We start from the raw sequence: 12,485 nt of genomic DNA on the forward strand, positions 1-12,485 counted from the left end.
TTCCTTCCTGCACTCCTGACCATAAAAGGATATTCCTGTTCCTATTCTTATCTTGGAGGCAGAGGTCACCATTTCCGAGAACACACTCTGCCATTATTCCCAGACGTGGGTCTGTGCATCTTTGTGGTCAGCACATAAGATAAGGCACACACGCATCATCCCTGCTGTACTGGAACTTGGCAAGGTCACTCATTGCTGCCACAGACTGATAAGGGAGAGAGCTTTGTTCTTGTTATGGATTTGCTCAACGGCTCGAGTTTATGCATTTTAGCTAAGGAAAAATAGGGATTTTGGTGCAGTTTAAAACTGCCTGCACAGTCAGTTTTTGATTTTTGGGAAACCCATTCCTTCAAGACCACATAACACCAGTCCTAAAAGACCTACATTGGCTCCCAGTACATTTCCAAGCACAAATCAAAGTGTTGGTGCTGACCTTTAAAGCCCTAAACAGCCTCAGCCCAGTATACCTGAAGGATATCCCCATCGTTCAGCCCAGACACTAAGGTCCAGCGCTGATGGCCTTCTGGCGGTTCCCTCACTTTGAGAAGTGAAGTTACAGGGAACCAGGCAGAGGGCCTTCTTGGTAGTGGTGCCCGCCCTGTGGAACACCCTCTCATCAGATGTCAAATAAATAAACAGCTACCTGACTTAGGAAACATCTGAAGGCAGCCCTGTTTAGGGAAGTTTTTAATGTTTGGTGTTTTATTGTGTTTTTAATATTCTGTGCCCAGAGTGGCTGGGGAAACCCAGCCAGATGGGTGGGGTATAAATAAATTATTATTATTGTTACTATTATTATTATTCCTTGCACTACACAAGGTTTGGGGGGAAACAGGGAATTGGGAAATGGCCAGAGGGAAAACACACACACACAGGCACCTTTTCTCTTTGTGGCCACAGAGTGCCTTTGCCCTTTCCTTCCAGGTGCCCGACATGGCCGAAATCCAGTCTCGCCTGGCCTATGTCTCTTGCGTGAGGCAGCTGGAGGTGGTGAAGAGCAGTTCGTACTGTGAGTACATCCGCCCTCCCATCGATCGCTTCAAAACCATGGACTTCGGCAAGTTTGATGAAATCTACGTGAGTCCTGGGACCCCAGCTGGGCTTGTAAACATCCTTAGATATCAGGAGGGTTATCCAATCATAATGGCTGCCAAGGGCAGGAGGACAGCCCCGTCCTGCTGACCCACAGAGCTGGAAAGGGCCAACTCTCTGATCAGGAGAGAGGGATAGTTACAGTGTTCCTGGCGAGAAATCTGTGCTTCCTTTTCATGTTTTTTTTATAAGATATTTATTAAAGTTTTCAATATTAATACAATAAAAAGAAAATCAGAAAGAAAAAAGAAAAATATAACAAAAATACAAAACAGAAAATACTTAAAAACACACAAAATTTCAATAACTTATTTTTCATTAACTTATTTCCCAGACCTCCTCGTACCTCCCTTTTTTGTATTCCAATTCAGTTGTTAGTTCAACAAATCCTTATCAATATTTTTTTAATCTACTTCTAAACCTTTTTTCCGTATTCTCTTAAAACATTACAGCTGAAAACCACTTAATTTCTATCCGACATCATTCTAACATTCATTAATTTTGTAATATTTCTGTAGATAGTCTTTAAATTTCTTCCAATCTTCTTCCGCTGACTCTTCTCCCTGGTCTCGGATTCTGCCAGTCATTTCTGCCAGTCCCATATAGTCTATCACCTTCATCTGCCTTTCTTCCAGAGTGGGTAGATCCTGTGTCTTCCAGTACTTTGCGATGAGTATTCTTGCTGCTGTTGTTGCATACATAAAGAAAGTTCTGTCCTTCTTTGACACCAATTGGCCGACCATGCCCAGGAGAAAGGCCTCTGGTTTCTTCTGGTTTCTGTTCTTCCTTTTCGGAAGGCTAAACCTCTCCAGACCACACATACCTCCTTAGGAGAGCAGTTGAGCCTAGGAAGGCATTCCCAGTGTTCAATCTAAACCTGGTCTAAGCTGTGTTTTCACAGTGCTCAAATTCTTGAAAGAAAGAGATGTCAGGCCTCCTGGCCACCGGCAAAAGATTGGCAGCGTCTCCAGTTGCCGGGTGGGGTGCAAATTAATCGCCAGCCCCGGAAATTGTGCTCATCTCCTTGAAACTCTTTTGGAGTCCTTTCATTTATTTATTTGGTTTTTCGAATTACAGTCTTACAATCACATAGCCCAGTGTTTTTCAACCTTTTTTGGGCAAAGGCACACTTACCGTATTTTTCGCACTATAGGACGCTCCGGACCACAGGACGCACCTTGTTTTAGAAGGGGAGAACAAAGGGAAAATAATTCTCCCCCTCTCTTCTCAGCGCCCCTTCAGCGAAGCGGCAGGAGAAACGGAGCCCCTTCCATTTCTCCTCCCACTTGGCTGAAGAGGCACTGTGCAGCTCTCCATCTCTGCTTTTTTCTTCTTCCATATTTCACCAAGAACATTTTTATTAAGCATGAAAGATGCCAGGGTGGTAAAAAAAGAAAACACCAGAAAAACCTATGCTGCATTTTAAATTCCTCTTTGCAAAAGGGCTAAAGCAAGACATTTACATGTCCCACCAGTGCAGAGTTCCCTTTTAGTTTGTCCTGCTTCTCTTTATTTCAAGAAAAAGCAGAAGTGAAATTTAAAGCTGCTTGCATGGTTTATGAGCACGTTTAAGGATTTCCTGATACCACCAGTTCTCAGCTCAGCTAAAAATAGTTTGCAAGAGCTTTGCGATCTCTGATAGCCTAGTATCTCTCTCTCTCCCTTTTTCGTAGTTCTTTTCCACATATAGGTTGTGGGGAGGATGTAGCCCTCCATATATTGTTGGGCTCCAGCTCCCATCAGCCAGCGGTGATGGGATTTGTAGCCCAGCAACACCCGGAACGTCACAGCTTCGCCGTCCCTGATTTTGGTTTCGTTCCCACGTGAGCTAAGCGTGCCATCAAGTGCAGCTACAGTTGGATTGCTGCGCTTGAGGCTGCAACAGCCGGCACACTTATCTTGGGAGTGAGATTCCCTCAGCATCGCTGAGACTTGCTTCTGAGTAGACCAGAGAGGCTTGCCCTCTGGCCCCGCGAACTAAGCGCGAGCGCCATTGAGTTCAATAGGAACCTTCAACGCAGCGCGCCTTTCCTCGGTGCAGCCCCACACAAGATCTGCTTCCTCGTTCAGGTTCGCATCCTCCCCCAATGCAACGGCGGTGCAACCAGGAGCGGATCCCCCACCCCGGAAGAGCGTCCCTTCCCTCCCAAATTGGCCGTGCACTCCAGAAAGGGGGGGGGGAGAGACGCACCGCTTGCCGGCCTCACCCAGCCGGGATGGGGGCGGGCGGAGAATGTCAGCTCGAACAACTTCTTACTGGGCTCCCGGCGGCAGGCGGTTTGTTTGTTTTTTTAAAAAGCGATCTTTTCAACTGCAGCATGGAGGTAGCGATGAATGGACAGAAAGGGGAGGTCGCTGACGCGCTGCACTCCCTGGGCCACCGCCTGTCCTGCCTGTGCATCTCGCTCCACCCCGCCGCTGCTGCTACGACTGCCGCGGAGGAAAGAGGCACCGGGGCGCTGCCGCCCGGGGCAAGGCACGGGACCGAGACAGCTGCACGGGGAACCTGGACGGTGCTCCACCTCCTCCCCCTCTCTCGCTCTTCCTCCCCCCCCCCAGAGCCCGCTACCGCCGCTGCCACAGCCACCGCGGAGGAAAGAGGCCCCGGGATGCTGCCACCCGGGGCAAGACAGGGGGCGAAACGGCTGCGCGGGGAACCTGGATGGCGCTCCTCCTCCCTCTCTCGCTCTTCCTTTCTCCCCGTAGCCCATGCTACCGCCGCTGCCGCGGAGGAAAGAGACACCAGGACGCTGCCGCCCGGGGCAAGGCATGGGGCTGAGACGGCTGCACAGGCAACCTGGACGGCGCTCCTCCTCCTACCCCGCTGTGTTCCGGAGGCTTCAGGTGGCTATCCCTGAAGCCTGGAGAGCGAGAGGGGTCAGTGCGCACCAACCCCTCTCGCCTTCCAGACTTCAGCGAAAGCCTGCATTCGCTCCATAGGACGCACACACATTTCCCCCTTCATTTTTGGAGGGGAAAAAGTGCGTCCTATAAAGCGAAAAATACGGTATTTCATGAAAAAAATCACGAGGGACACCACTATTAGAAAATGTTAAAAAAATTAACTCTGTGCCTATATTGACTATATATAAAGTAATTCTCTTGAATAGGAATCAAATAAACACAAAGAGAGTATTTTATAATTACTTTATTATGAAATAGTAAGTAAACAGAAATATGAAAAATTATAAAATACTTTATTTTTAAATCTTTCGAATTTTTCAATTTTTCCCACGGCACACCAGGCAACATCTCGCGGCACACTAGTGTGCTGCGGAACAGTGGTTGAAAAACACTGACATAGCCAACATACACCAAACAAGATTCCTCGGAATCTCCTGGACTTCCCTCCTCCCCTTTGTGGGTCCTATTGCTAGTCATTTCCTCCTGCATCTTTTATAACACTCCACATCTTTTACATCTCCACTATATGCAAAATTCACCATTAAACTACAAGTGTTGTTCCAATCCTGCTAACATATTTAAGTGTTTACAATGGTTTTTAAGATAAATTATAAATTTCCCCCATTCTTTATTTAAAAATCTAAGTTGTTATAAATTTTCCCCATTCTTTATTAAAATTTTGGTCTTCCTGGTTTCTGATTCTTCCGGTCATTTAAGCCATTTCGGCATAATCCATGGATTTAATCTTCCATTCTTCTCTATTTGGGACTTTATCTTCTTTCCACCTCTGAGCCAATAACCTCCGAGTCCTTGGATGCTCTTTAAAGTTTCTTCACTGTTTTGTATGACAAGGGACCCCCACCCCACCCACACGTTTGTTTCAAATTCTGTGTGATGTATCTTTTCTTTGGCAACTGTAATCTCCAGTCAAAGGTCTTGGGGTCTGCTGCAAAACCCCCCAGAAGAACCCTCTTCAAACTTCCCTATAAACCCAGGAAACTCTTAATTTACTTTCCTCTGCCCTTCTCCCATAGGACGTAGGGTACCAGCATGGGAAGGTGGTGTTTGATGGCTGGTGCCGTGGCGACATCATTGAAAAAATGGTCAAGGATCGGCATTCGGCAGACTTCTATGAGAGTAAACGCATGGATGTAAGTCTGGGGGATTGGGATGAAGCCAAAACAGCCCTCACCTGGGGCTCTTTCTGCTGGGCCCAGTTCTGGTTGCCTCGGCTCAAAAAGGGTACAGAAGAGCTGGAAAATCCAGGAAAGGGCAGCCAATAAGTTTTTTAATGTTTGATGTTTTATCGTGTTTTTAATATTCTGTTGGGAGCCGCCCAGAGCGGCTGGAGCAAAAACCCCATGAAGGAAGGTTGCGGTGTTTGGGATTTTTCAGTTTAGGGGAAAGGCGAGTCAGCGATTACACAATAGAAGTTTGTAAAATGATACACAGTACAGTCATACCATGGGTTGACGTAGCTTCGGGATAAGTATTTTCGGGTTGTGCACTGCTGCGACCCGGAAGTAATGGAGCGCGTTACTTCCGGGTTTCGCCGCTCGCGCATGCGCAGACAGTCAAAATGACATCACACGCATGCGCAGAAGCAATGAATCGCAACCCACGCGGACGCGGGTTGCATTTGCTTCTGGATGCGAACAGGGCTCTGGAACGGATCCCGTTCACATCCAGAGGTACCACTATATGGAGAAGGCAGATAGAGAAAAGTTTCTCCCTCTCTCGTAATTAATGCTTGAACTCGTGGACGTCACACGAAGCCAAACGTTGGAAGATCCAGGACGGATTAAAAGAAAGGACCTCTTCATGCTGCACTTAGTTAAATTATGGAAATCATTCCCACAGGAGTCACTAATGGCCCCCAACGTAGATGGCTTTAAAAGAGAATTAGGCCGATTTGTGGAGGAGAGGGCTGTCAGTGGCTACTTGCCAGGGTGGCTATGGTCTGCTCTCTACAGTTGGAGCCAATAAATGCTTCTGAATACCAGTGTATTCAGTGTATTCTTGTGCTCAGGCCCTGCCTGTGGGTTTCCCACAAGCCACTGCAGGAGCTTCCTGCAACCAATCGGAAGCCGTGCTTTGGTTTCCGAATGTTTTGGAAGTCGAACGGACTTCTGGAATGGATTCCGTTCCACTTCCAAGGTACGGCTGTACTGGCACGCACAACTTCTCCTCCACCTCTGTGTTGTGCGAAGACGGTCTCAGCTGCTCTGGCAAACTTCCTTTCCTTTCCTCAGGTACTGATGTGTCCCACCGCAGGATTCACAGACCTGGCTGAGATTGTGTCTCGCATCGAGCCAGCCAAGAGCTACCTGTCAGACAGCTATGCCGATGGTGAGTACTTATCGCTTAGCAGGTTGAACTTAGTTCAGGTCCTGCTTTTAGCAATGGACTCGGGATGCTTCCAGCTTGAGGTATTTGTGAGCAGAATGTGGCATGCCTGGCACAGTTCCCATGTACATCAAGTTAGCAAGTATATCTTTTAGAAGATTAGGGAAGCTTTTAATGTTGGATGCATTACTGTATTTTAATATTTTGTTGGAATCCGTCCAAAGTGGCTGGGGAAGCCCAGCCAGATGGGCGGGCTATAAAAAAATTATTATTATTATTATTATTATTATTATTATTATTATTATTATTAATATTATTAATTATCTCTATGTACATCAAGTAACCAGTGGCAAAACTTAGCAAGGTTTGCTGGTGTTTGTTTTATCTCGCTCTTTCGTGCACGCAAGCACACACACACACACACAAATAGGATGTGTGAGCACACCTGGAATTTTACAAAAATCCCACACTAGGGGATTAGGAGCTGCGGTGGCAGCAGTGGGAAGTTGGGCTGAGGGAAGGGTACTTCTTTGTGTACAGCAATCAAAACCGCAGCAATGAAGCTTCTTCTGTGTGCCTGCAAACCAGGGGAAGAGTCAGACTACTTGACCGAGTATGAGGACGAAGGAATGGACACCGTGCGAGAAGAAGAAGGGCAGGAGCTGCTCTTTGCCCCAGCAGAGCCGAATGCTGTCTTTGAAACAGTAAGTTGCCAAAGTACTCTGAGTATGTGAAAGTACTATGAAAATGTTCGTCTGTAGCTATAGATAAACGAAATAGGTTTCCTCTGACTCTAAGGGCCAGCCTGTGCAGGGGAGCCAAATTCTAGCCTTGAATGCTAGAGGGGGACATGGCCTTCCTTTTCCTGGGTCAGGGGCATCCAAGGATTCCCAACTGCTCATTTCTTGCTTGGGGCATCTTCACCAGCAAAACTATCCTGCTGGTGCAGAGCATCTTTCAGGACCTGGACGGAGGAGGAATGGTGGGGACTGACCCCTCCTCTTCCTGAACCTTCCAGAGAAGAGGAAGACAGTATAGATTTAGAACAGCGGTTTGCAGAAGTGCATAGTTCAGAGACTGCAGTGGGGAGAAGCTGGGAAATATTGGGAGAGGAACAGCAGGATGAAGAAGCAGACCAGGGGAGAGACAGCTGACAGACTCAGTGTCTTCAGAAAGCATGCCAGACCCCCTCCCCCCGCAAGGACCCAACATGCATTGAGAGTAGTGGAACAGAAAGCTCAGAGGCAGAAAGCACAGATCAACCAGCACAGGGATGACGTAGAATAGGAGAGACAGAGGGGTGGGGCTTTACTCAGAGCAACGCCATTACTGCAATATAGAGACACTTTCCAAAGCCTCTCTCTGTATTTATTGAATAAAGGACTTGGTAAGAACTCTTCTAGAGGGACGCGGGTGGCGCTGTGGGTTAAACCACAGAGCCTAGGACTTGCCGATCAGAAGGTCGGCGGTTCGAATCCCCGTGACGGGGTGAGCTCCTGTTGCTCGGTCCCTTCTCCTGCCGACCTAGCAGTTCGAAAGCACATCAAAGTGCAAGTAGATAAATAGGTACCGCTCCGGCGGGAAGGTAAACGGCGTTTCTGGGCGCTGCTCTGGTTCGCCAGAAGCGGCTTGGTCATGCTGGCCACATGACTCGGAAGCTGTACGTCGGCTCCCTCGGCCAATAAAGAGAGATGAGCACCGCAACCCCAGAGTCGGTCACGACTGGACCTAATGGTCAGGGGTCCCTTTACCCTTTAAGAACTCTTCTTGTTGTCTACTCCTTGGGTGCCCACCGTGGGAGGGATGAGATTCCCTTGAAGCCTGACAGCATCCCACTGGTGCGTCTGCCATGATGGCAAGGTTTCTGTTCTCCTGCCAGATTGCCCCGCAGTTGCCATGCCTTCGATACCTGATCATGTCCTGAATGTCACATCAAGTCAATGCCTCTCTGCGGTTCTCTTCCATAAACGCTGGTTTCACAGCAGCATTTCCCCCTTCTTTCAGGATGAGGAAAAGAGCCTACGATATCGCCGTGGAACTCATCAGGAAGCCGCTGCCCTTCCGACTACCCCCACCCCCTGAGAGGGGTGCTGCTACTTGAGCTAGAGAAACTGAGACCAAACCTTGCACTTGCCCTCCTGGAAGTTGCAGCAAGGAGCCCTCCAGATCACACCGTTTGTAACTTTTGCCGCCTGGCTGGCAGCCACACTGGCATCCCTGCAGGGCCCTGGTGTGCTCCTTGATCCTCTTGCGCCACGCCAGAAGGTGACCCGCTGGACGGAACTGTAGACCTCCCAGCACAAACTGAAGGATGCTGCCAAGCAGATGTTGATCACAGTTACCTGCCCAGGTGTGGGGATGGAGCCGGCCACTCTGGCGCCCGGGTGCATTCAGGGTTCCTTGGCTGGACCGCTGCCTTTCTCCTCCAACTTTCCCCTACTTGAAACAGCCCTGAAGTGGGCCGGAGAGTGGGGAAGGGGAGGAGAGGCCAGCATTTTACTTACACTACACTCCATTTTTAGGAAGGGGCCAGGGAAAAGACGTTGCAGAGTCCTCCTGCATTGACCTAGTACCACAAGGGACCGGTTTCGAATCCTGCCCGTCCCCAGGCAGTGCCCTTTTAGGCCAACCAGCTTAGGGAGGGATCTTGCACAGTGACCTGACAAAAGGAGGCGCTCTCCGATGCTGAGCGTTCCTAGTCAAAGCATTAACAGTTATGGAAGAACCACCGCCGTGAATAGGGTACAGAAACATACCTTGTTCCTATGTTGACTTAACTTAATCCTGCTTTGAGCTGAGCCCTGACATTCCTTGGCATTTATGTTCCTAGCCTGCCTGAGGTTTCAGGCTGTGGCCACACAGACTGTTCTTTATTTTATATTTAAAAAGGGAAAAAAAGAAATGAATGAAAAACCCACTTTTTCTTTGCTTTGGATTTACAGGGAAGAAATACAGAGCTTATGTTTGGCGGGGAGGGGGGGTGTTTATCATGCACTGTATTTATTTATTCCCTTTCCCCTTGGGATGCAAAAGTGCTGCTCATGTGGTTGTCTGGCAGACCCTCATCCAGGCCTTGGCCAGACCCAGGTCTGCTCATCTGCATTCAAACCATACCTATCCTGGGACCATAAAGTATTACAAGAAAACAGAGGCGCCAAGTTGCCCCCAAGATTGAGGGGGCCTAGCGTGCATGGCTCCCCTAGATTTGGCATGCCTGCAAGGAAAACTCTGTGGGGGGGGGGGGGAAGCACAGCGATTATCGCCTTCAAAGCCGCCCTTCGAAGATCATGCAAAAGCATTCTGCAAAAAAGGAGCTTTCAAGGTAGGCAGCTGACAGGGAGGGCAGTAGAAAGGGCAATTGATTTCTTATGCTGCTGACATCATCATTATTAGAATTAGAATTTATATACCGCCCTATACCTGAGGGTCTCAGGGTGGTTCACAGAATAAAATCAAGATATAAAACCACAAAATACCTAATAAAAACAACAACCCGAACCACATTTTTAAAGGGCGTAGGATGTAAATTGGATCAGCCAATTGCCTGGTTAAAAAGGAACGATTTTGCCTGGCGCCTAAAGGTGTCTAATGAAGGCGCCAGGTGAACTTCCCTGGGGAGAGCATTCCACAGACAGGGAGCCACTGCAGAGAAGACCCGTTCTCGTGTTGCCGACCTCTCAAGGAGGAGGCACACGAAGGAGGGCGTCGGAAGATGATCCGGGTAGGTTCATATGGAAAGAGGCGGTCCTTGAGATATTGCAGTCCCGAGCTGCTTAGAAATGCAATCAATAGAAATGCATACCAGAAAAGCAGTACCAGTGGGCAGTGGAGATAAAGATCAGGCTGCCAGGTGGCAGGAATAGAGCCTGAAAAGGTTGGATGTCGAAGCTTGGCTCCAGCCTCTGGGATTCTGTGCTTGGATGGCACTTTGTGTATGTGTGCCTGTGTGTGACTGATTGTCAGCAGTGCAGCCAGCTGGGTGGAAAGGGGGACAGGACACAGGGCTGGAGAAGTGATAAGAGGCACAAGGCCACCGGGGCAGCTGGCTGTTTCCGCCACCTCTTCTGATTCTGGGCTTGACTTCTTGGCATCGGGCAAGAACCAGGCTGCTGATTAGACAGAGGCAGCTTCCTGTTCAGGCCCAAGACAGGGTGTGCAATGTGCTTTTCCTGCCCATCTTGTGCACCCAGGATCTTCCCTTCCGGCCTGGCACTCAAATAAACACTTAGTAGCCTCTCCCCCTATTGCTGACCCCCAACTTCTAGTGCAGGGGGTGGGTATCGAACCTTTGTCTTTCCAGATGTCCCTGAACTACCATTTCCATTGTCCCTGACCATTGACCATGCAGGGCAGGGCTCCTGGGGTGGAACGAGGGGGCTCATATGAGCCACCCCTACCCAGGAAGCAGCATGGACTGATTTTTTTTTAAATCCATTCATGTTGGATGTGTGCTGTATTGACGCAGATGAGTGACCCAGGTGAGTCTGTGGTTTCTCGGGGTGGCAGGTGAGATCTTGCCGCACCTTGCCTCCTCTCCTTGGCACAGCTTTTTTGTCGATATCCTACAGGGCTCATCTGGGTGTTTCACAGGGCAGGTGCCACTACTGAGAAGGCCCTCTGCCTGGTTCCCTGTAACCTCACTTCTCGCAGTGAGAGAACTGCCAGAAGGCCCTCAGTGCTGGACCTCAGTGTCCGGGCTGAACAATGGGGGTGGAGATGCTCCTTCAGGTATACTGGGCCGAGGCCATTTAGGGCATGGGTAGGCAAACTAAGGCCCAGGGGCTGGATCCGGCTCAATCTCCTTCTAAATCGAGCCTGCGGACGGTCTGGGAATCAGTGTGTTTTTATATTTGTAGAATGTGTGCTTTTATTTAAACTGCATCTCTGGGTTATTTGTGGGGCATAGGAATTCGTTCTTTTTTCTTTTTTTTCAAAATATAGTCAGCCCCCCCACAAGGTCTGAGGGACAGTGGACCGGCCCTCTGCTGAAAAAGTTTTCTGACCCCTGGTTTAGGGCTTTAAAGGTCAGCACAAACACTTTGTCCAATGTGATCAGCACAGCAGCAACTTGATAGGCAAACGTTTAATCCAAAGAAAACTGTTTTGCTGCCTGAGTGTGTTCCTCTTTGCCAGAAGGTTAAAAACATAGCAAGACTTGACCACCGAACTAATCCTCTGCCCGGACCTCTACAGCTGCTGGCACTGCATGATTTCCTACTGGGAAAGGATGGTTCTCATCCCATAAAAGAGATTGCCTAGTACTTGTATGCACCTGGGCATTTAATTGTTTACATTTCTATCCTAAGCTGCACTTAAAAATGGCAATGAATATCGTAAAATGGTAATGCACTCAGCTGCCATATATATCTCACAAAGGCAGCAATCTGTGCAGATTGCTGCTGGTAGGATTCATCTACACGCCAGCAATTTCAGGTTTGGCATTCTTGTGCAATGAACCTGGTGCTGCTGCTGCTGGAAAAGAACAACAACAGACTTCTACCCGTAAGAAAAGTGACTGGAAAATGCATTGGTCTAACAGTTGCTTGACACAATGTCTTTTAACCAAACCGGAAATAATTTCAATAAGCATCTGACATTGTGAACCCTCCCTGCAAACTTTGTGCAAGCAAATCGGGATGAACGCTCAAGAAACGCGTTGTCCGGAAGACGCCTAACAGTTCCAGTCCCAGCTTAAAAGCAAGCCCGTGTTCAAGATGGTTTAACACTTTCAGAGAAAGCCTTTAGCTTTAAATTTCACGGAAAACATCCACCCTCATCCAGAGAGCCTTGTTTGCAGCAGTGAACTGCAAGGCTGCTGCATGCAAATATATCCCTTGCAAACAGAGATAGTGCCATAGGATGGAGTCATTTGGGAGGAAGGAAGCAGATTCACTCAGGGTTGAATGCAGATTAGGCAGGCCCATGAATAAACTGGGCTGATGTGAAGAAATGGACTTTTACTGTGTGAGCTAAAACCATTCTGTGAAATGCTGATATGTGGTTATTGGCTGATTGATAATACATTACCAAAAGTGTTCGTTTGGTTTTTTGTTCTTTGCGTACATACACACACAACACCAAAAAAATAATTAAATTTGAAGCTCTGTCTGGGTTTCCTCTCTCAAGATCTCAGCTTTCGCCCA

General features: G+C 48.4%; 1 protein-coding gene across 6 annotated transcripts in view; it reads left to right on the top strand.

Annotated features, from left to right (window-relative positions):
- PNPLA6 (patatin like domain 6, lysophospholipase) overlaps positions 1-12,379 on the top strand; it is an 82,370-nt gene extending 69,991 nt beyond the window's left edge. For all 6 annotated transcript variants that reach the window (XM_081893760.1, XM_081893761.1, XM_081893762.1 and 3 more), the window contains 5 exons: positions 925-1,077; positions 5,031-5,147; positions 6,249-6,345; positions 6,931-7,046; positions 8,347-12,379. In XM_081893760.1, the coding sequence (XP_081749886.1) occupies positions 925-1,077; positions 5,031-5,147; positions 6,249-6,345; positions 6,931-7,046; positions 8,347-8,424 (561 nt within the window). In that variant the 3' untranslated portion in view covers positions 8,425-12,379. The remainder of the gene's footprint in view (positions 1-924; positions 1,078-5,030; positions 5,148-6,248; positions 6,346-6,930; positions 7,047-8,346) is intronic.
- The last annotated feature ends 106 nt before the right edge of the window (positions 12,380-12,485 follow it).

The sequence above is a fragment of the Podarcis melisellensis genome, assembly GCF_964234715.1.
Source record: "Podarcis melisellensis genome assembly, chromosome: 17".
In the NCBI taxonomy this organism is placed as follows: Eukaryota; Metazoa; Chordata; class Lepidosauria; order Squamata; family Lacertidae; genus Podarcis; species Podarcis melisellensis.